General features: G+C 41.1%; 1 protein-coding gene across 1 annotated transcript; it reads right to left on the bottom strand.

The window, feature by feature from the left end:
• Positions 1 to 59: 59 nt before the first annotated feature.
• On the bottom strand, positions 60 to 22,505 carry LOC118395180 (ras-related protein Rab-6B). The gene is made up of 8 exons (XM_052463465.1): positions 22,294 to 22,505; positions 18,603 to 18,661; positions 18,241 to 18,294; positions 17,811 to 17,916; positions 17,499 to 17,610; positions 3,646 to 3,739; positions 3,115 to 3,181; positions 60 to 915 (listed from the first exon to the last, which is right to left on the bottom strand). Exons 1-8 carry the CDS (start codon positions 22,361 to 22,363, stop codon positions 851 to 853), a joined length of 627 nt encoding a protein of 208 aa, XP_052319425.1. The 5' UTR covers positions 22,364 to 22,505; the 3' UTR covers positions 60 to 850.
• Positions 22,506 to 23,734: the final 1,229 nt, after the last annotated feature.

The following is a 23,734-nucleotide window of genomic DNA, read 5'->3' on the forward strand; positions in this document are numbered from 1 at the left end:
GACGAGTAAAGCAGAAGAGACACTTGTGAAATGGGTAAGTGTGGATGGTTAGAGTGAAGCCCTTTTTAATCTTTTATTTATTAATCATTAAACATAGTTAGATTATTCATACCGGTGAACAATGACCACTTTTACTAAGGGACGTTCACGACATACATATTACATTATTATATACAGTGCAGTACAGTGGATCGTTATGTGTTGCCGGGGGAACGGGGAGGGAATGTGAAATTCCATTGGTTTCTTCTTCTTGTACCACAGCACAGTTGTTCTATAAAAGTTGCCCATTGAGTTACACATTTTCACAGCTACAGTAACTTAAGGGTGAATCTAGGGTAAAGCAACTCCTGTGGGGAATATGAATTGGGACACATTGTTGATATGAGTATGCTATTATTACGCTATAAAACATTCTAAGTTAGTCGAGCAGCTCCGGGGTTCAAGAGCCAGAGGAGAGGCATGAGATCAGCGTGCATGCGTGCTGCAGACATTCAGACAGGGCAGCCATCTTGAAAATGGACTGGCCCACTTCTCCCCATTTAAGCCTCATTTTTGGTGCTTTCCCTTTTATATAAAAAAATACAAAACATAACGGCGAAAATAATTCAAGTTTCATTCCATTTTCCCTTTTGTTTTTTTGTTTTTTGTTTTTTTCTTGTCCGGCACTTAGCTACATATTGACAAAGTATACAATATTTTACAACTGAAGACTGAAATAACACTTGATTCGTCTAATCGGATATATACGGTGTAAGGCCCATATCCAATTAGAAAAGCCAACTGGAAGCTAACCAGTAGGAAGCAACACAACAAGCCTATGGTGTGAAGAAAGATATCTGACAGCTCTGCATTAACACGAGCACCCGCCCTCTGGGACAGTGGGTTCTGCTGGTTTGTCCAGCTTTATGTCAATCACTGGAAAGTGTCCAATTAAGGAAAACTTGGGGAATACATAAATGGTTAAACATTATCTGCATATTCCATTCTAAATAACAAAACTGTAACATAACATCAACAAAAATGACTTTAATGCAATATAATAGACCCTCTTTCTTTCTCTCTCACACCCACACACACGATCACACAATTCCACACTATATGGAACTACAGTACGCCCTCCTTCCAACCACAATAGTGTATTCATCATGTCTCCCTAGTACAGCTCTGCTACACAACTTGAGCCCTAAGGGCCCCGACATTATACATTGGGTTAGGAAGGGACTGTTTTTTAAATCAATAACTAGGGTATTGGCCAGGCTTGGGTATCATTTTCAAGAATTATTCAATTGATCAATAACATTTTGAAGCTGAGCCATTCACACCCTCCTGCTCTTATTCACAGTGTCGCTGTACAATCATCTCTTAACATTATAACACGGTGTCAGAAGTGCTTCAACTGGAGAGATTATTTCACACTTTTGACAGAGTTTAGAGTGATCTAAAGAAGCTACTTAACAACTCAGTCAGTCCCTCTCTCGTCTAGTGAGCAGCCAACTCAGTCAGTCCCTTTCTCGTCTGGTGAGCAGCCAACTCAGTCAGTCCCTCTGTCGTCTGGTGAGCAGCTAACTCAGTCAGTCCCTTTCTCGTCTGGTGAGCAGTCAACTCAGTCAGTCCCTCTCTCGTCTGGTGAGCAGCCAACTCAGTCAGTCCCTCTCTCGTCTGGTGAGCAGCCAACTCAGTCAGTCCCTTTCTCGTCTGGTGAGCAGCCAACTCAGTCAGTCCCTCTCTCGTCTGGTGAGCAGCCAACTCAGTCAGTCCCTCTCTCGTCTGGTGAGCAGCCAACTTAGTCAGTCCCTCTCTCGTCTGGTGAGCAGCCAACTCAGTCAGTTCCTCTCTCGTCTGGTGAGCAGCCAACTCAGTCAGTCCCTCTCTCATCTGGTGAGCAGCCAACTCAGTCAGTCCCTCTCTCGTCTGGTGAGCAGCCAACTCAGTCAGTCCCTCTCTCGTCTGGTGAGCAGCCAACTCAGTCAGTCCCTCTCTCATCTGGTGAGCAGCCAACTCAGTCAGTCCCTCTCTCGTCTGGTGAGCAGCCAACTCAGTCAGTCCCTCTCTCGTCTGGTGAGCAGTCAACTCAGTCAGTCCCTCTCTCATCTGGTGAGCAGCCAACTCAGTCAGTCCCTCTCTCGTCTGGTGAGCAGCCAACTCAGTCAGTCCCTCTCTCGTCTGGTGAGCAGCCAACTCAGTCAGTCCCCCTCTCATCTGGTGAGCAGCCAACTCAGTCAGTCCCTCTCTCGTCTGGTGAGCAGCCAACTCATTCAGTCCCTCTCTCGTCTGGTGAGCAGCCAACTCAGTCAGTCCCTTTCTCGTCTGGTGAGCAGTCAACTCAGTCAGTCCCTCTCTCGTCTGGTGAGCAGCCAACTCATTCAGTCCCTTTCTCGTCTGGTGAGCAGTCAACTCAGTCAGTCCCTCTCTCGTCTGGTGAGCAGCCAACTCATTCAGTCCCTTTCTCGTCTGGTGAGCAGCTAACTCAGTCAGTCCCTCTCTCGTCTGGTGAGCAGCCAAGCGGAGCCATTGTTATGGATACTCACACATGTAGAGAGCGTATTGGAGCAGATAGACGCAGCAGTGCAGGGATGGAGTGGGGGACAGACAGGGAGGAGCAGCTAACTGTACAGGCCAGGGAACGGTAGGGCCTGAATGTTGTGGGTATTGTAAATGTCATGCCTGTGCAGGGCTCTACTCCCTAGGTACAGGGGCCTACCCTACTATACTGTCACTAGGCTGCTATCCTGCTATAGCATCATTAAGGGGGATCCTTTCCCCTTGTCCTATACTGCCCTACAAAACCTTTCATCTGTTGTAAAGGCCAGATATGTTATCTGATTAATGTGGTATTTAGTTACCTGAAACAAGAACAAGCCAATCGATCAAAATACATCATGAAGTACCATAACGTAGTTAGTGAACTTTGTAGGGCAGTATAGATTCCATACAAACCGATCGTATTACTGGTTCACTGCAATGGAGATGGCAGCCAATTTTTGCCTACTTCCTTATTACCGTGCCAGCAACCACGATGAGTTAAAGGATTTGTTCCCTCTACTGAGTTTCTCTTCGTTGTTCTAAGCCTTGATTAACGGTGTTGAATCACTCACTCTCTGTTCTAAAGGATACTGCCTTCAGGGTTCACATCGTCCAAACTCTCCATCCCAGGTAAGGTTGCTGCAACACGCCGAAACAGCTGGAGAGGGAGGGAGAGGGAGAGGGAGGGAGGGAGGGAAAGAAAGAAAGAAAGAAAGAAAGAAAGAAAGAAAGAAAGAAAGAAAGAGTGAGAGAGAGAGAGAGAGAGAGAGAGAGAGAGAGAGAGAAGAGGGAGGGAGGGAGGGAGGGAGGGAGGGAGGGAGGGAGGGAGGGAGGGAGGGAGGGAGGGAGGGAGGGAGGGAGGGAGGGAGGGAGGGAGGGAGGGAGGGAGGGAGGAAGAGGGAGGAAGTGAAAGAGAGAGGGAGGAAGAGAGAGAGCGAGAGAGGAGGGGAAATAGTTTGAAAGAATAGAATCAAACTAACATAATAAAACGACATACTAGAAGGAATTTCCACAATCTAAATCTTATGTTTGAGTGAGTGACATGAAGCAAATTAAGAAGCTAAAATTCTGAAATGTTGACTGCCTAATTAAGAAATGCTAAATTTATATAGCAAGAATCACCTGTTTGACATTGGTGCCTGTCTTGGCACTAGTTTCGATGAACATCACGTTCAGTTCTTTGGCTCTCTGCTCTCCCGCCTCAATAGTGATTTGCCTGTGAGAGAATCAGACCATAGCATGCATTCAAATGTTTCAAGGGAAATACTTGTTAGACTTCTTAAACAGTTTATGTAGAACCAATGACGTTGAACAATTGATCCATAATTGAATCAAATCAGGTGACTCATGTTCACGCTGTAAATGAATATATAATCAATTTAAAGGGATTGAAAAAGTAGCATTAAGGCAGACAAACTACCCCTCCGGAAAGCTTATACAGGGATGCTGGCCCGTGTTGACTCCAATGCTTCCTACACTTGTGTCAAATTGGCTGAAAGTCCTTTGGGTGGTGGACCATTCTTGATACACAAAGGAAACTGTTGAACGTGAAAAACCCAGCACCGTTGCAGTTATTGAAACATAAAACAGGTGTGTTTGTCACCTACTACCATACAACATTCAAAGGCACTTAAATATTTTATCTTGCCCATTCACCCTCTGAATTGCACGCTTACACAATCCATGTGTCAATTGTCTCGAGGATTTAAAATCATCCTTTAACCTGTCTCCCTCCCTTCATCTACACTGATTGAAGAGGATTTAGAAAGTGACATAAATAAAGGATCATTGCTTTCATCTGGATTCACCTGGTCGGTCTATGTCATCCTAAGAGCATGGGTTCCTAATGTTTTGTACAGTCAGTGTAAATGTAATACATTTATCAGATATAAACTAGAGCAGGGATCATCAACTAGTTTCATACAGGGATCATCAACTAGTTTCAGACATGGATCATCAACTAGTTTCAGACAAAGATCATCAACTAGTTTCCGACAGGGATCATCAACTAGTTTCCGACAGGGATCATCAACTAGTTTCAGACAGGGATCATCAACTAATTTCAGACAGGGATAATCAACTAGTTTCAGCCAAAGATCATCAACTAGTTTCAGCCACGGATCATCAATTTGTTTCAGACACGGATCATCAACTAGTTTCAGCCATGGATCATCAATTTGTTTCAGACACGGATCATCAACTAGTTTCAGACAGGGATCATCAATTTGTTTCAGACACGGATCATCAACTAGTTTCAGGCAGGGATCATCAACTAGTTTCAGACAGGGATCATCAACTAGTTTCATACAGGGATCATCAACTAGTTTCAGACATGGATCATCAACTAGTTTCAGACAGGGATCACCAACTAGTTTCAGCCACGGATCATCAATTTGTTTCAGACAGAGATCATCAACTAGTTTCAGACACGGATCATCAACTGGTTTCAGACAGAGATCATCAACTAGTTTCAGACAGGGATCATCAACTAGTTTCAGACAGGGATCATCAACTAGTTTCAGGAAGGGATCATCAACTAGTTTCAGTCAAAGATCATCAAATAGTTTCAGACATGGATCATCAACTAGTTTCAGACAGGGATCATCAACTAGTTTCAGGCAGGGATCATCAACTAGTTTCAGACAGGGATCATCAACTAGTTTCAGACAGGGATCATCAACTAGTTTCAGCCACAGATCATCAACTAGTTTCAGACAGGGATCATCAACTAGTTTCAGACATGGATCATCAACTAGTTTCAGACAGGGATCATCAACTAGTTTCATACAGGGATCATCAACTAGTTTCAGACAGGGATCATCAACTAGTTTCAGACATGGATCATCAACTAGTTTCAGACAAAGATCATCAACTAGTTTCCGACAGCGATCATCAACTAGTTTCCGACAGGGATCATCAACTAGTTTCAGACAGGGATCATCAACTAATTTCAGACAGGGATAATCAACTAGTTTCAGCCAAAGATCATCAACTAGTTTCAGACAGGGATCATCAACTAGTTTCAGCCACGGATCATCAATTTGTTTCAGACACGGATCATCAACTAGTTTCAGCCACGGATCATCAATTTGTTTCTGACACGGATCATCAACTAGTTTCAGGCAGGGATCATCAACTAGTTTCAGACAGGGATCATCAACTAGTTTCATACAGGGATCATCAACTAGTTTCAGACATGGATCATCAACTAGTTTCAGCCACGGATCATCAATTTGTTTCAGACAGAGATCATCAACTAGTTTCAGACACGGATCATCAACTGGTTTCAGACAGAGATCATCAACTAGTTTCAGACAGGGATCATCAACTAGTTTCAGGCAGGGATCATCAACTAGTTTCAGTCAAAGATCATCAAATAGTTTCAGTCAAAGATCATCAAATAGTTTCAGACAGGGATCATCAACTAGTTTCAGACAGGGATCATCAACTAGTTTCAGACAGGGATCATCAACTAGTTTCAGACATGGATCATCAACTAGTTTCAGACAGGGATCATCAACTAGTTTCAGACATGGATCATCAACTAGTTTCAGCCACAGATCATCAACTAGTTTCAGGCAGGGATCATCAACTAGTTTCAGACAGGGATCATCAACTAGTTTCAGACAGGGATCATCAAATAGTTTCAGACAGGGATCATCAACTAGTTTCAGACAGGGATCATCAACTAGTTTCAGGCAGGGATCATCAACTAGTTTCAGACAGGGATCATCAACTAGTTTCCGACAGGGATCATCAACTAGTTTCAGACAGGGATCATCAACTAATTTCAGACAGGGATAATCAACTAGTTTCAGCCAAAGATCATCAACTAGTTTCAGCCACGGATCATCAATTTGTTTCAGACACGGATCATCAACTAGTTTCAGCCATGGATCATCAATTTGTTTCAGACACGGATCATCAACTAGTTTCAGACAGGGATCATCAATTTGTTTCAGACACGGATCATCAACTAGTTTCAGGCAGGGATCATCAACTAGTTTCAGACAGGGATCATCAACTAGTTTCATACAGGGATCATCAACTAGTTTCAGACATGGATCATCAACTAGTTTCAGACAGGGATCATCAACTAGTTTCAGCCACGGATCATCAATTTGTTTCAGACAGAGATCATCAACTAGTTTCAGACACGGATCATCAACTGGTTTCAGACAGAGATCATCAACTAGTTTCAGACAGGGATCATCAACTAGTTTCAGACAGGGATCATCAACTAGTTTCAGGAAGGGATCATCAACTAGTTTCAGTCAAAGATCATCAAATAGTTTCAGACATGGATCATCAACTAGTTTCAGACAGGGATCATCAACTAGTTTCAGGCAGGGATCATCAACTAGTTTCAGACAGGGATCATCAACTAGTTTCAGACAGGGATCATCAACTAGTTTCAGCCACAGATCATCAACTAGTTTCAGACAGGGATCATCAACTAGTTTCAGACATGGATCATCAACTAGTTTCAGACAGGGATCATCAACTAGTTTCATACAGGGATCATCAACTAGTTTCAGACAGGGATCATCAACTAGTTTCAGACATGGATCATCAACTAGTTTCAGACAAAGATCATCAACTAGTTTCCGACAGCGATCATCAACTAGTTTCCGACAGGGATCATCAACTAGTTTCAGACAGGGATCATCAACTAATTTCAGACAGGGATAATCAACTAGTTTCAGCCAAAGATCATCAACTAGTTTCAGACAGGGATCATCAACTAGTTTCAGCCACGGATCATCAATTTGTTTCAGACACGGATCATCAACTAGTTTCAGCCACGGATCATCAATTTGTTTCTGACACGGATCATCAACTAGTTTCAGGCAGGGATCATCAACTAGTTTCAGACAGGGATCATCAACTAGTTTCATACAGGGATCATCAACTAGTTTCAGACATGGATCATCAACTAGTTTCAGCCACGGATCATCAATTTGTTTCAGACAGAGATCATCAACTAGTTTCAGACACGGATCATCAACTGGTTTCAGACAGAGATCATCAACTAGTTTCAGACAGGGATCATCAACTAGTTTCAGGCAGGGATCATCAACTAGTTTCAGTCAAAGATCATCAAATAGTTTCAGTCAAAGATCATCAAATAGTTTCAGACAGGGATCATCAACTAGTTTCAGACAGGGATCATCAACTAGTTTCAGACAGGGATCATCAACTAGTTTCAGACATGGATCATCAACTAGTTTCAGACAGGGATCATCAACTAGTTTCAGACATGGATCATCAACTAGTTTCAGCCACAGATCATCAACTAGTTTCAGGCAGGGATCATCAACTAGTTTCAGACAGGGATCATCAACTAGTTTCAGACAGGGATCATCAAAAAGTTTCAGACAGGGATCATCAACTAGTTTCAGACAGGGATCATCAACTAGTTTCAGGCAGGGATCATCAACTAGTTTCAGACAGGGATCATCAACTAGTTTCAGACAGGGATCATCAACTAGTTTCAGCCACAGATCATCAACTAGTTTCAGACAGGGATCATCAACTAGTTTCAGACATGGATCATCAACTAGTTTCAGACAGGGATCATCAACTAGTTTCAGACAGGGATCATCAACTAGTTTCAGACAGGGATCATCAACTAGTTTCAGACAGGGATCATCAACTAGTTTCAGACAGGGATCATCAACTAGTTTCAGACAGGGATCATCAACTAGTTTCAGACAGGGATCATCAACTAGTTTCAGACAGGGATCATCAACTAGTTTCAGACAGGGATCATCAACTAGTTTCAGACAGGGATCATCAACTAGTTTCAGTCAAAGATCATCAACTAGTTTCAGACAGGGATCATCAACTAGTTTCAGTCACAGATCATCAACTAGTTTCAGACAGGGATCATCAACTGGTTTCAGACAGAGATCATCAACTAGTTTCAGACAGGGATCATCAACTAGTTTCAGACAGGGATCATCAACTAGTTTCAGGCAGGGATCATCAACTAGTTTCAGTCAAAGATCATCAAATAGTTTCAGACATGGATCATCAACTAGTTTCAGACAGGGATCATCAACTAGTTTCAGGCAGGGATCGTCAACTAGTTTCAGACAGGGATCATCAACTAGTTTCAGACAGGGATCATCAACTAGTTTCAGCCACAGATCATCAACTAGTTTCAGACAGGGATCATCAACTAGTTTCAGACTTGGATCATCTACTAGTTTCAGACAGGGATCATCAACTAGTTTCAGACAGGGATCATCAACTAGTTTCAGACAGGGATCATCAACTAGTTTCAGACATGGATCATCAACTAGTTTCAGACAAAGATCATCAACTAGTTTCCGACAGGGATCATCAACTAGTTTCCGACAGGGATCATCAACTAGTTTCAGACAGGGATCATCAACTAATTTCAGCCACGGATCATCAATTTGTTTCAGACACGGATCATCAACTAGTTTCAGCCATGGATCATCAATTTGTTTCAGACACGGATCATCAACTAGTTTCAGACAGGGATCATCAATTTGTTTCAGACACGGATCATCAACTAGTTTCAGGCAGGAATCATCAACTAGTTTCAGACAGGGATCATCAACTAGTTTCATACAGGGATCATCAACTAGTTTCAGACATGGATCATCAACTAGTTTCAGACAGGGATCATCAACTAGTTTCAGCCAGGGATCATCAATTTGTTTCAGACAGAGATCATCAACTAGTTTCAGACACGGATCATCAACTGGTTTCAGACAGAGATCATCAACTAGTTTCAGACAGGGATCATCAACTAGTTTCAGGCAGGGATCATCAACTAGTTTCAGTCAAAGATCATCAAATAGTTTCAGTCAAAGATCATCAAATAGTTTCAGACAGGGATCATCAACTAGTTTCAGACAGGGATCATCAACTAGTTTCAGACAGGGATCATCAACTAGTTTCAGACATGGATCATCAACTAGTTTCAGACAGGGATCATCAACTAGTTTCTGACAGGGATCATCAACTAGTTTCAGACAGGGATCATCAACTAATTTCAGACAGGGATAATCAACTAGTTTCAGCCAAAGATCATCAACTAGTTTCAGACAGGGATCATCAACTAGTTTCAGCCACGGATCATCAATTTGTTTCAGACACGGATCATCAACTAGTTTCAGCCACAGATCATCAATTTGTTTCAGACACGGATCATCAACTAGTTTCAGACAGGGATCATCAATTTGTTTCAGACACGGATCATCAACTAGTTTCAGGCAGGGATCATCAACTAGTTTCAGACAGGGATCATCAACTAGTTTCATACGGGGATCATCAACTAGTTTCAGACATGGATCATCAACTAGTTTCAGACAGGGATCATCAACTAGTTTCAGCCATGGATCATCAATTTGTTTCAGACAGAGATCATCAACTAGTTTCAGACACGGATCATCAACTGGTTTCAGACAGAGATCATCAACTAGTTTCAGACAGGGATCATCAACTAGTTTCAGGCAGGGATCATCAACTAGTTTCAGTCAAAGATCATCAAATAGTTTCAGTCAAAGATCATCAAATAGTTTCAGACAGGGATCATCAACTAGTTTCAGACAGGGATCATCAACTAGTTTCAGACAGGGATCATCAACTAGTTTCAGACATGGATCATCAACTAGTTTCAGACAGGGATCATCAACTAGTTTCAGACATGGATCATCAACTAGTTTCAGCCACAGATCATCAACTAGTTTCAGGCAGGGATCATCAACTAGTTTCAGACAGGGATCATCAACTAGTTTCAGACAGGGATCATCAAATAGTTTCAGACAGGGATCATCAACTAGTTTCAGACAGGGATCATCAACTAGTTTCAGGCAGGGGATCATAAACTAGTTTCAGACAGGGATCATCAACTAGTTTCAGACAGGGATCATCAACTAGTTTCAGCCACAGATCATCAACTAGTTTCAGACAGGGATCATCAACTAGTTTCAGACATGGATCATCAACTAGTTTCAGACAGGGATCATCAACTCGTTTCAGACAGGGATCATCAACTAGTTTCAGACAGGGATCATCAACTAGTTTCAGACAGGGATCATCAACTAGTTTCAGACAGGGATCATCAACTAGTTTCAGTCAAAGATCATCAACTAGTTTCAGACAGGGATCATCAACTAGTTTCAGCCAGGGATCATCAACTAGTTTCAGACAGCGATCATCAACTAGTTTCAGACAGGGATCATCAACTAGTTTCAGACAGGGATCATCAACTAGTTTCAGACAGGGATCATCAACTAGTTTAAGCCACAGATCATCAACTAGTTTCAGACAGGGATCATCAACTAGTTTCAGACATGGATCATCAACTAGTTTCAGACAGGGATCATCAACTAGTTTCAGACAGGGATCATCAACTAGTTTCAGACAGGGATCATCAACTAGTTTCAGACAGGGATCATCAACTAGTTTCAGCCACAGATCATCAACTAGTTTCAGACAGGGATCATCAACTAGTTTCAGACATGGATCATCAACTAGTTTCAGACAGGGATCACCAACTAGTTTCAGCCACAGAACATCAACTAGTTTCAGACAGGGATCATCAACTAGTTTCAGACATGGATCATCAACTAGTTTCAGACAGGGATCATCAATTTGTTTCAGACACGGATCATCAACAAGTTTCAGGCAGGGATCATCAACTAGTTTCAGACAGGGATCATCAACTAGTTTCATACGGGGATCATCAACTAGTTTCAGACATGGATCATCAACTAGTTTCAGACAGGGATCATCAACTAGTTTCAGCCATGGATCATCAATTTGTTTCAGACAGAGATCATCAACTAGTTTCAGACACGGATCATCAACTGGTTTCAGACAGAGATCATCAACTAGTTTCAGACAGGGATCATCAACTAGTTTCAGGCAGGGATCATCAACTAGTTTCAGTCAAAGATCATCAAATAGTTTCAGTCAAAGATCATCAAATAGTTTCAGACAGGGATCATCAACTAGTTTCAGACAGGGATCATCAACTAGTTTCAGACAGGGATCATCAACTAGTTTCAGACATGGATCATCAACTAGTTTCAGACAGGGATCATCAACTAGTTTCAGACATGGATCATCAACTAGTTTCAGCCACAGATCATCAACTAGTTTCAGGCAGGGATCATCAACTAGTTTCAGACAGGGATCATCAACTAGTTTCAGACAGGGATCATCAAATAGTTTCAGACAGGGATCATCAACTAGTTTCAGACAGGGATCATCAACTAGTTTCAGGCAGGGATCATAAACTAGTTTCAGACAGGGATCATCAACTAGTTTCAGACAGGGATCATCAACTAGTTTCAGCCACAGATCATCAACTAGTTTCAGACAGGGATCATCAACTAGTTTCAGACATGGATCATCAACTAGTTTCAGACAGGGATCATCAACTAGTTTCAGACAGGGATCATCAACTAGTTTCAGACAGGGATCATCAACTAGTTTCAGACAGGGATCATCAACTAGTTTCAGACAGGGATCATCAACTAGTTTCAGACAGGGATCATCAACTAGTTTCAGTCAAAGATCATCAACTAGTTTCAGACAGGGATCATCAACTAGTTTCAGACAGGGATCATCAACTAATTTCAGACAGGGATAATCAACTAGTTTCAGCCAAAGATCATCAACTAGTTTCAGACAGGGATCATCAACTAGTTTCAGCCACGGATCATCAATTTGTTTCAGACACGGATCATCAACTAGTTTCAGCCACAGATCATCAATTTGTTTCAGACACGGATCATCAACTAGTTTCAGACAGGGATCATCAATTTGTTTCAGACACGGATCATCAACTAGTTTCAGGCAGGGATCATCAACTAGTTTCAGACAGGGATCATCAACTAGTTTCAGACAGGGATCATCAACTAGTTTCAGACAGGGATCATCAACTAGTTTCAGTCAAAGATCATCAACTAGTTTCAGACAGGGATCATCAACTAGTTTCAGCCAGGGATCATCAACTAGTTTCAGACAGCGATCATCAACTAGTTTCAGACAGGGATCATCAACTAGTTTCAGACAGGGATCATCAATTTGTTTCAGACACGGATCATCAACTAGTTTCAGGCAGGGATCATCAACTAGTTTCAGACAGGGATCATCAACTAGTTTCAGACAGGGATCATCAACTAGTTTCAGACAGGGATCATCAACTAGTTTCAGTCAAAGATCATCAACTAGTTTCAGACAGGGATCATCAACTAGTTTCAGCCAGGGATCATCAACTAGTTTCAGACAGCGATCATCAACTAGTTTCAGACAGGGATCATCAACTAGTTTCAGACAGGGATCATCAACTAGTTTCAGACAGGGATCATCAACTAGTTTCAGCCACAGATCATCAACTAGTTTCAGACAGGGATCATCAACTAGTTTCAGACATGGATCATCAACTAGTTTCAGACAGGGATCATCAACTAGTTTCAGACAGGGATCATCAACTAGTTTCAGACAGGGATCATCAACTAGTTTCAGACAGGGATCATCAACTAGTTTCAGCCACAGATCATCAACTAGTTTCAGACAGGGATCATCAACTAGTTTCAGACATGGATCATCAACTAGTTTCAGACAGGGATCACCAACTAGTTTCAGCCACAGATCATCAACTAGTTTCAGACAGGGATCATCAACTAGTTTCAGACATGGATCATCAACTAGTTTCAGACAGGGATCATCAATTTGTTTCAGACACGGATCATCAACTAGTTTCAGGCAGGGATCATCAACTAGTTTCAGACAGGGATCATCAACTAGTTTCATACGGGGATCATCAACTAGTTTCAGACATGGATCATCAACTAGTTTCAGACAGGGATCATCAACTAGTTTCAGCCATGGATCATCTATTTGTTTCAGACAGAGATCATCAACTAGTTTCAGACACGGATCATCAACTGGTTTCAGACAGAGATCATCAACTAGTTTCAGACAGGGATCATCAACTAGTTTCAGGCAGGGATCATCAACTAGTTTCAGTCAAAGATCATCAAATAGTTTCAGTCAAAGATCATCAAATAGTTTCAGACAGGGATCATCAACTAGTTTCAGACAGGGATCATCAACTAGTTTCAGACAGGGATCATCAACTAGTTTCAGACATGGATCATCAACTAGTTTCAGACAGGGATCATCAACTAGTTTCAGACATGGATCATCAACTAGTTTCAGCCACAGATCATCAACTAGTTTCAGGCAGGGATCATCAACTAGTTTCAGACAGGGATCATCAACTAGTTTCAGACAGGGATCATCAAATAGTTTCAGACAGGGATCATCAACTAGTTTCAGACAGGGATCATCAACTAGTTTCAGGCAGGGATCATAAACTAGTTTCAGACAGGGATCATCAACTAGTTTCAGACAGGGATCATCAACTAGTTTCAGCCACAGATCATCAACTAGTTTCAGACAGGGATCATCAACTAGTTTCAGACATGGATCATCAACTAGTTTCAGACAGGGATCATCAACTAGTTTCAGACAGGGATCATCAACTAGTTTCAGACAGGGATCATCAACTAGTTTCAGACAGGGATCATCAACTAGTTTCAGACAGGGATCATCAACTAGTTTCAGACAGGGATCATCAACTAGTTTCAGTCAAAGATCATCAACTAGTTTCAGACAGGGATCATCAACTAGTTTCAGACAGGGATCATCAACTAATTTCAGACAGGGATAATCAACTAGTTTCAGCCAAAGATCATCAACTAGATTCAGACAGGGATCATCAACTAGTTTCAGCCACGGATCATCAATTTGTTTCAGACACGGATCATCAACTAGTTTCAGCCACAGATCATCAATTTGTTTCAGACACGGATCATCAACTAGTTTCAGACAGGGATCATCAATTTGTTTCAGACACGGATCATCAACTAGTTTCAGGCAGGGATCATCAACTAGTTTCAGACAGGGATCATCAACTAGTTTCAGACAGGGATCATCAACTAGTTTCAGACAGGGATCATCAACTAATTTCAGACAGGGATAATCAACTAGTTTCAGCCAAAGATCATCAACTAGATTCAGACAGGGATCATCAACTAGTTTCAGCCACGGATCATCAATTTGTTTCAGACACGGATCATCAACTAGTTTCAGCCACAGATCATCAATTTGTTTCAGACACGGATCATCAACTAGTTTCAGACAGGGATCATCAATTTGTTTCAGACACGGATCATCAACTAGTTTCAGGCAGGGATCATCAACTAGTTTCAGACAGGGATCATCAACTAGTTTCAGACAGGGATCATCAACTAGTTTCAGACAGGGATCATCAACTAGTTTCAGTCAAAGATCATCAACTAGTTTCAGACAGGGATCATCAACTAGTTTCAGACATGGATCATCAACTAGTTTCAGCCACAGATCATCAACTAGTTTCAGACAGGGATCATCAACTAGTTTCAGACATGGATCATCAACTAGTTTCAGACAGGGATCACCAACTAGTTTCAGCCACAGATCATCAACTAGTTTCAGACAGGGATCATCAACTAGTTTCAGACAGGGATCATCAACTAGTTTCTGACAGGGATCATCAACTAGTTTCAGACAGGGATCATCAACTAATTTCAGACAGGGATAATCAACTAGTTTCAGCCAAAGATCATCAACTAGTTTCAGACAGGGATCATCAACTAGTTTCAGCCATGGATCATCAATTAGTTTCAGACACGGATCATCAACTAGTTTCAGCCACAGATCATCAATTTGTTTCAGACAGGGATCATCAACTAGTTTCAGACAGGGATCATCAATTAGTTTCAGACAGGGATCATCAACTAGTTTCAGACAGGGATCATCAACTAGTTTCAGACAGGGATCATTTACGGGGATCATCAACAGTTTCAGACATGGATCATCAACTAGTTTTTCAGAGATCATCAACTAGTTTCAGACACGGATCATCAACTAGTTTCAGACAGAGATCATCAACTAGTTTCAGACAGGGATCATCAACAGTTTCAGGGATCATTAGTTAGTTTCAGTCAAAGATCATCAACTAGTTTCAGCCACAGATCATCAATTTGTTTCAGACAGGGATCATCAACTAGTTTCAGACGGATCATCAACTAGTTTCAGACAGGGATCATCAAGTTTGTTTCAGTTTCACACGGATCATCAACTAGTTTCAGGCAGGGATCATCAACTAGTTTCAGACAGGGATCATCAAATAGTTTCAGACAGGGATCATCAACTAGTTTCAGACAGGGATCATCAACTAGTTTCAGGCAGGGATCATAAACTAGTTTCAGACAGGGATCATCAACTAGTTTCAGACAGGGATCATCAACTAGTTTCAGCCACAGATCATCAACTAGTTTCAGACAGGGATCATCAACTAGTTTCAGACATGGATCATCAACTAGTTTCAGACAGGGATCATCAACTAGTTTCAGACAGGGATCATCAACTAGTTTCAGACAGGGATCATCAACTAGTTTCAGACAGGGATCATCAACTAGTTTCAGACAGGGATCATCAACTAGTTTCAGACAGGGATCATCAACTAGTTTCAGTCAAAGATCATCAACTAGTTTCAGACAGGGATCATCAACTAGTTTCAGACAGGGATCATCAACTAGTTTCAGACAGGGATCATCAACTAGTTTCAGACAGGGATCATCAACTAGTTTCAGACAGGGATCATCAACTAGTTTCAGTCAAAGATCATCAACTAGTTTCAGACAGGGATCATCAACTAGTTTCAGTCACAGATCATCAACTAGTTTCAGACAGGGATCATCAACTAGTTTCAGACAGGGATCATCAACTAGTTTCAGCCAGGGATCATCAACTAGTTTCAGCCACAGATCATCAACTAGTTTCAGACAGGGATCATCAACTAGTTTCAGCCAGGGATCATCAACTAGTTTCAGACAGGGATCATCAACTAGTTTCAGCCAGGGATCATCAACTAGTTTCAGACAGGGATCATCAACTATTTTCAGACAGGGATCATCAACTAGTTTCAGACAGGGATCATCAACTAGTTTCAGACAGGGATCATCAACTAGTTTCAGCCACAGATCATCAACTAGTTTCAGACAGGGATCATCAACTAGTTTCAGACATGGATCATCAACTAGTTTCAGACAGGGATCATCAACTAGTTTCAGACAGGGATCATCAACTAGTTTCAGACAGGGATCATCAACTAGTTTCAGACAGGGATCATCAACTAGTTTCAGCCACAGATCATCAACTAGTTTCAGACAGGGATCATCAACTAGTTTCAGACATGGATCATCAACTAGTTTCAGACAGGGATCACCAACTAGTTTCAGCCACAGATCATCAACTAGTTTCAGACAGGGATCATCAACTAGTTTCAGACATGGATCATCAACTAGTTTCAGACAGGGATCATCAACTAGTTTCAGCCACGAAACACATTTTTTTTGAGGATGGTCGGGGGGCCGGAACATAATTACTCAAATTTGTACAAATTGACCGCAAGAAGCCCACACAGATATAATGTTTGACTAAAACATAATCATTACAAACCTTGCTTATTTGTATACAATCATGTGTCTTTCTAGTATGCATGGGAACACTTGGGAACAGATTTCTTACATGAAAATAACTTGGAGCTGATTTCCTGGTGTTTTTACAGTCGTACAGTCCTAGGGTGGCAGGTGGCCAAGTGATTAGAACATTAGGCCAGTAACCAAAATGTTGCTAGATTGAATCCCTGAGCTGACAAGGTAAAAATATGTTGTTCTGCCCCTGAACAAGGCAGTTAACCCACTGTTCCTAGGATGTCATTGTAAATAAGAATTTGTTCTTAACTTACTCGCCTAGTTAAATAAAGATTAAATGAATAAAAATTATGTCCAACAACTTGGGGGGCCAAATATTACCACCCGTGGGCCAAATTCGGCCTGCAGGCTGCCAGTTGGGGAACCCTGAACTAGACCTACCTCTTCTCCTCCAGGTCTGTCTTGTTGCCCACTAACATGATGATGACATCACTGCCCCTCTCTGTTCGAACGTCATCAATCCACTTACAGGTCTGCTGGAACGAGTTCATGTCTGTAGAATACATTATTTACAACCTTTTTACTGTATTTTACTGTGTACACCAAAATGACAAGCCCCTATAGTACACAGTGTGTGTGTGTGTGTGTGTGTGTGTGTGTGTGTGTGTGTGTGTGTGTGTGTGTGTGTGTGTGTGTGTGTGTGTGTGTGCGTGTGTGTGTGGTTCTGCTTGGTGTGTGAGTTGTAATGCTCACTTGTGATGTCATACACCACCACAGCGACAGTAGAGTCCCGTATGTAGCTAGGAATCAGACTCCTGAAGCGCTCCTGGCCAGCTGTATCCCACAGCTGCAGCCTCACCTAGATAGATAGCATACACAGAGATACAGTACTGGCTAAATAACAACTCTGTATTAAGACATTTACTTCAGTTCATTTCACCAGGTAAGTTAAATGAGAGTACATTCTCATTTATGAATGCCTCGTCGATGTAATTAGTATGTAGTATGTACAAGTATGTATAGTTCAGTGGAGGCTGGTGGAAGGAGCTGTAGGAGGATGGGCTCATTGTAATGGCTGGAATGCTATTGTACTAGTTAGCGTGCCAGGCCACTAAAAGTGTAGAAATCATGTAGTCTGTGTTGATCTGTGTGTTCCTTTCAGGAAACTGACAACGTTTCTTACTGTTCGGTCCTCCAGGTACATGGTCTTTGATAAGAAGTCAATCCCAATGGTTGCCTGTCAAAGAAAACAACAGGAAAGTGATATTAGCAATAATAGAACAATAAAAATGTGTCCCACAGGGTACAGTGTTTCACCCTCTATAGTTTGTTATTCACAAAAGAAAATATGTATTGTGATAGATAGGAAACATAAAAAGCTATTCAGTGTGTAGGCCAAGCACTGACATCTAATCAAATCTATGGTAATTAGATTTGTATTGCCCTTTGTACTTTGTACTCTAATTGATGTCCTGTAATTTGTTTGTAATTTATGTCCTGTAATTTGTTTGTACCTGAACATTAAATAAAGGAGCCAAGTTTTACCTGATATGTGTTGTCGAAGCTGTCGTACATGAACCTGGTGATCAGTGATGTTTTCCCCACTGGAAGATGAACAGAACACAAGGGTGAACATACAGTAGATACATACATACATACATACATACAGTAGTTACAGTACATACAGTAGATACAGTAGATACAGTAGATACATACATACATACATACATACATACATACATACATACATACATACATACATACAGTAGATACAGTACATACAGTACATACAGTAGATACATACATACATACATACATACATACATACATACATACATACATACATACAGTAGATACAGTAGATACAGTATATACATACATACATACATACATACATACATACATACATACATACATACATACATACATACATACATACAGTAGATACAGTAGATACATACATACATACATACATACATACATACATACATACATACATACATACAGTAGATACATTAGATACAGTATATACATACATACATACATACATACATACATACATACATACATACATACATACATACAGTAGATACATACATACATACATACATACATACATACATACATACATACATACATACATACATACATACATACATACAGTAGATACATTAGATACAGTACATACATACATACATACATACATACATACATACATACATACATACATACATACAGTGCATTCAGAAAGTATTCATACTCATGGACTTTTTCCACATTTTGTTATGTTACGGCCTCATTTTAAAATGTATTAAATTGGGGGGATTTTCTCATCAATCTACACACAATACCCCATAACGACAAAGCAAAAACAGGTTTATACATTTTTGCAAATGTATACAAAATAAAAAACTGAAGCGCACTGGAGCAGGTTTTCATCAAGGATCTCTCTGTACTTTGCTCCGTTCATCTTTCCCTCGATCCTGACTCTTCTCCCAGTCCCTGCCGTTGAAAAGAATCCCCACAGCATGATGCTGCCACCTCCATGCTTCACCTAAGGGATGGTACCAGGTTTCTTCCAGACGTGACACTTGGCATTCAGAACAAAGAGTTCAATCTTGGTTTCATCAGACCAGAGAATCTTGTTTCTCATGGTCTGAGAGTCCTTTAGGTGCCTTTTGGCAAATTCCAAGCGGACTGTCATGTGCCTTTTACTGATGAGTGGCTTCCGTCTGGACACTCTACGATAAAGGCCTGATTGGTGGAGTGCTGCAGAGATGGTTGTCCTTCTGGAAGATTCTCCCATCTCCACAGACGAACTCTGGAGCTCAGTCAGAGTGACCATTGGGTTCTTGGTCACCTCCCTGACCAAGGCCCTTCTCCCCCGATTGCTCAGTTTGGCCGGGCGGCCAGCTCTAGGAAGAGTATGGTTCCAAACTTCTTCCATTTAAGAATGATGGAGGCCACTGTGTTCTTGTGGACCTTCAATGCTGCAGAAATGTTTTGCTACACTTCTCCAGATCTGTGCCTTGACACAATCCTGTCTCGGAGCTATACAGAAAATTCCTTTGACCTCATGGCTTGGTTTTTGCTCTGAAATGCACTGTCAACTGTGGGACCTTATATGAACAGGTGTGTGCCTTTCCAAATCATGTCATTATGGGGTATTGTACATAGATTGATGTTTGATTTTTTAAATCAAATACATACATACACACACACACACACACACACACACACACACACACACACACACACACACACACACACACACACACACACACACTCACACTCACACTCACACTCACACTCACACATACATACATACATACATACATACATACATACATACATACATACATACATACATACATACATACATACATACATACGTACATACACACATATAGGTAACTGCCAAAATAATTCTGGAGTCGTGCCTGAGACAGCGTTTTCCACCACCGTCAACAAAACATCAAATGATGGAATTTCTTGTGGAAGACTGGTGTCGCATCCCTCCAATAGAGTTCCAGACACTTGTGGAATCTATGCCAGGGTGCATTGAAGCTGTTCTGACACACCCTATTAACACATGTTATGTTAATGTTTCCTTTATTTTGGCAGTTACCTGTACATACCGTGCAGGACATACATTGTCCACATTGTCTACACATACATACATACATACATACATACATACATACATACATACATACATACATACATACATACATACATACATACATACATACATACAGTAAATACATAATGTTTTGAAATCAATAACTAGCCTATGGACAGCTTTGTCTAGGTGTCTTAGGCTCCTTGTAGCTAAGTACATCACAGTTAGTGACCTACAAAAGGCTATGGGCAGTGGCCATTACAGGCTTGAAATCAGCACCACACCGCTACATTACAACATACCTTACAGAAAGCCATTAGGGTGTTAGCTAAATACAAATGCAATAACACATGCACACAAACACACACACACACACACACACACAGACACTCACACACACACAGTACATACACACACACACACACACACACACACACACACACACACACACACACACACACACACACACACACACACACACACACACACACACACACACACACACACACACACACACACACACACTGTACATACACACACGTACACGTACATACAGTACACACACACACACACACACACACACACACACACACACACACACACACACACACACACACACACACACACACACACACACACACACACAGTACATACACACACACACAGTATACACACGCACACACACCACACACACAGAACCCATTCTATTACAAATAAACCACTAGTATTTTTCACTTCCATGATTGTACCGAAATGTGTATAGCTATTCCGACTGTATGATGTCTGACCAGTGACCACATATTCCAAGAGGTTTATAGCGCTAAACCATTATCGACCTAGACTCCTGAATCTGTGTCATATCAACCACGTAAACAGTCATTATTCCCTAAATGATTGAATTATTGAATACAGCATCATGTTACGAAACGGAAAAACCATTCGTGACTATCATTATGTTACCGAACTGTGAGTCAAGTGATGGAGATTGGAGACAGTGACTGCGAGGTTTATACATTCTACAGACATCGCCAACCTGGGTGTGTCCCGAACTGACACATGGGAACTGTTTGTCTATTTATCCCTTTTAAACCTAACAAAAAATTATAGCTTGTCATGTCATATATTTTAATGTTACATTTACGCCTATAATCAACGATGGAACTGTGATAACATGTTATTATAATCTTGGAACAGAACGAATCTTTCTGCCGGTCACTGCACCACATCAAAACATCCACATTCGTATTTCACGTCGTCTACTGTATTCTTTCTCTAATACCAATGATACATTAAAATAAAACATGTTTAAATAGAGAAATGGGTTTAAATTAAAATTAACATCTGGAAAACCGGGAAGATAGATTTATTTCATGACGTTTTAGATCACAATGGATGACTAATCAAATTTTCTACAAAAACAAAATCGTGACAGGAACCGGTGAATTGGTTGATTGGGCTAACATATTACACAACCTCTCAAAACATTTACAAAACAGTGAAAACTTTCAAATAGACCAAATAACACAGTTATGGCCTTCAGGATGCATTAGCGTGTTTGGCAACTGATAACCAAGCAAGCCTCCAAGCCAAGGCTCTCCAAAATGCTCGACTCACCGCTCTGTTCTCCTAAAAAGACGAGTTTAAATTTCCTCAGAGGGTTCCCCAAGTCTCCTCCGGCGGACATGGTTACAGCGATAAAGCTCTATCGGATTATAATACAGGTTTTCTGATCCAGAGGCGTTGTTTCTTTCACTATCGGTGTGCTGGGATCCTCCTCTGCTCATATGATGATGGGAATGCAGCTTAGCATCGTCCTGTCAATTTAGGATGCGTGTGCGCCTGTGCGCGACCTCACCTTATTCGTTCTCTCACCTTCTGAAATATTATGGCATTTTCTACCGTTATTCCTTACATTTACACAGTGTATGCATTTTCAGAAAAGCAAGTAACGTAATGCAATAGCTGTGTTTTCGGGTTAGTTTTTATTTCCAAACACATTGTATTATAAAAAAATTGTTATAGTAATATGACATTCACATTCATTCACAAATAGTGTCATTGATACAAATCCTCATAAAAATTAAAAACATGAGAATACCGTACAATAAACCCGTAGCATATACCGTTTTTCATGATAAACAAACCGAAAACATCCCTTTATCAAAACCATATGAAGTTATCAAAAGTCCCTTCTAAATGGAAGAAACTGCTATGTTCATTTGTGTTATAGTTCAAAATAAAATATTCAATGTTGATACTACGTAATATAATAATATGGTCATTTAGCAGGCACTTTTATCCAAAGTGACTAACAGATCTGCCATTGACAGTGGCACATATTCAGCTTAATTGGCCAATGCGGGAATTGAACCTGCAACCATAGTGTTTCCAGTATTGTGATCTAACTTGAGCTGAAGGACCAATGGCCTTGACACTCTCAGGCTCAGTGCCTTCCTCTTACTCCGGCCTCCCAGGCTCCTTCGCAATACTCAGGCCAGGCCTGTGATGGCTGTAATCTCCAGCCAGCCAGGAATAAGAGCACTGACCCAAGGCACTTATAACCCACCTGTAGCCCAATACCCCGAAAGGTTGCTGGTTCGAATCCCCAAAACTGACTAGGATAAACATCTGTCGATGGGACCTTTAACAAGGCACTTAACCCGGACCGCTCCTGTAAGTTGCTCTGGATACGAGCATCTGCTAAATTGCTAAAATGTGTAAATAAAATGTTCACAAAAAACAAGGACAACAAGACTTTGTTCGTGGTGACCCCTAATTTACAAGCACATCAAGTGCATCTGCACCTGATCCAAATGATGTTGTTTGTTGTAGTAGTAACCGCAGGTGCTCAGTTTATTCCCACAGGCCTGCTTCCACCAGACACAGGAGTAGTCAATGGCCAGCTTAAACACAGCAAGGGCTGGCAGCCAGGCTGAAGTATATATGAAATGTATGGGTTGAAACATATTTGGAATCTATACTGAACAAAAATATAAATGCAACAATTTCAAAGATTTTACAAAGTTACAGTTAATATAAGGAAATAGGTCAATTT

The sequence above is a fragment of the Oncorhynchus keta genome, chromosome 15, assembly GCF_023373465.1.
Source record: "Oncorhynchus keta strain PuntledgeMale-10-30-2019 chromosome 15, Oket_V2, whole genome shotgun sequence".
Lineage (NCBI taxonomy): Eukaryota > Metazoa > Chordata > Actinopteri > Salmoniformes > Salmonidae > Oncorhynchus > Oncorhynchus keta.

Excerpts from the sequence above, each read along its gene's own strand:
- LOC118395180 (XM_052463465.1), bottom strand. The coding sequence starts at position 22,363 with ATGTCCGCCGGAGGAGACTTGGGGAACCCTCTGAGGAAATTTAAACTC. Across the intron at positions 3,182-3,645 it reads CAGGCACCAATGTCAAACAG|CTGTTTCGGCGTGTTGCAGC; the intron begins GTGATTCTTGCT and ends CTCCCTCTCCAG. Across the intron at positions 916-3,114 it reads CGATGTGAACCCTGAAGGCA|TGATTGACATAAAGCTGGAC; the intron begins GTATCCTTTAGA and ends GACACTTTCCAG.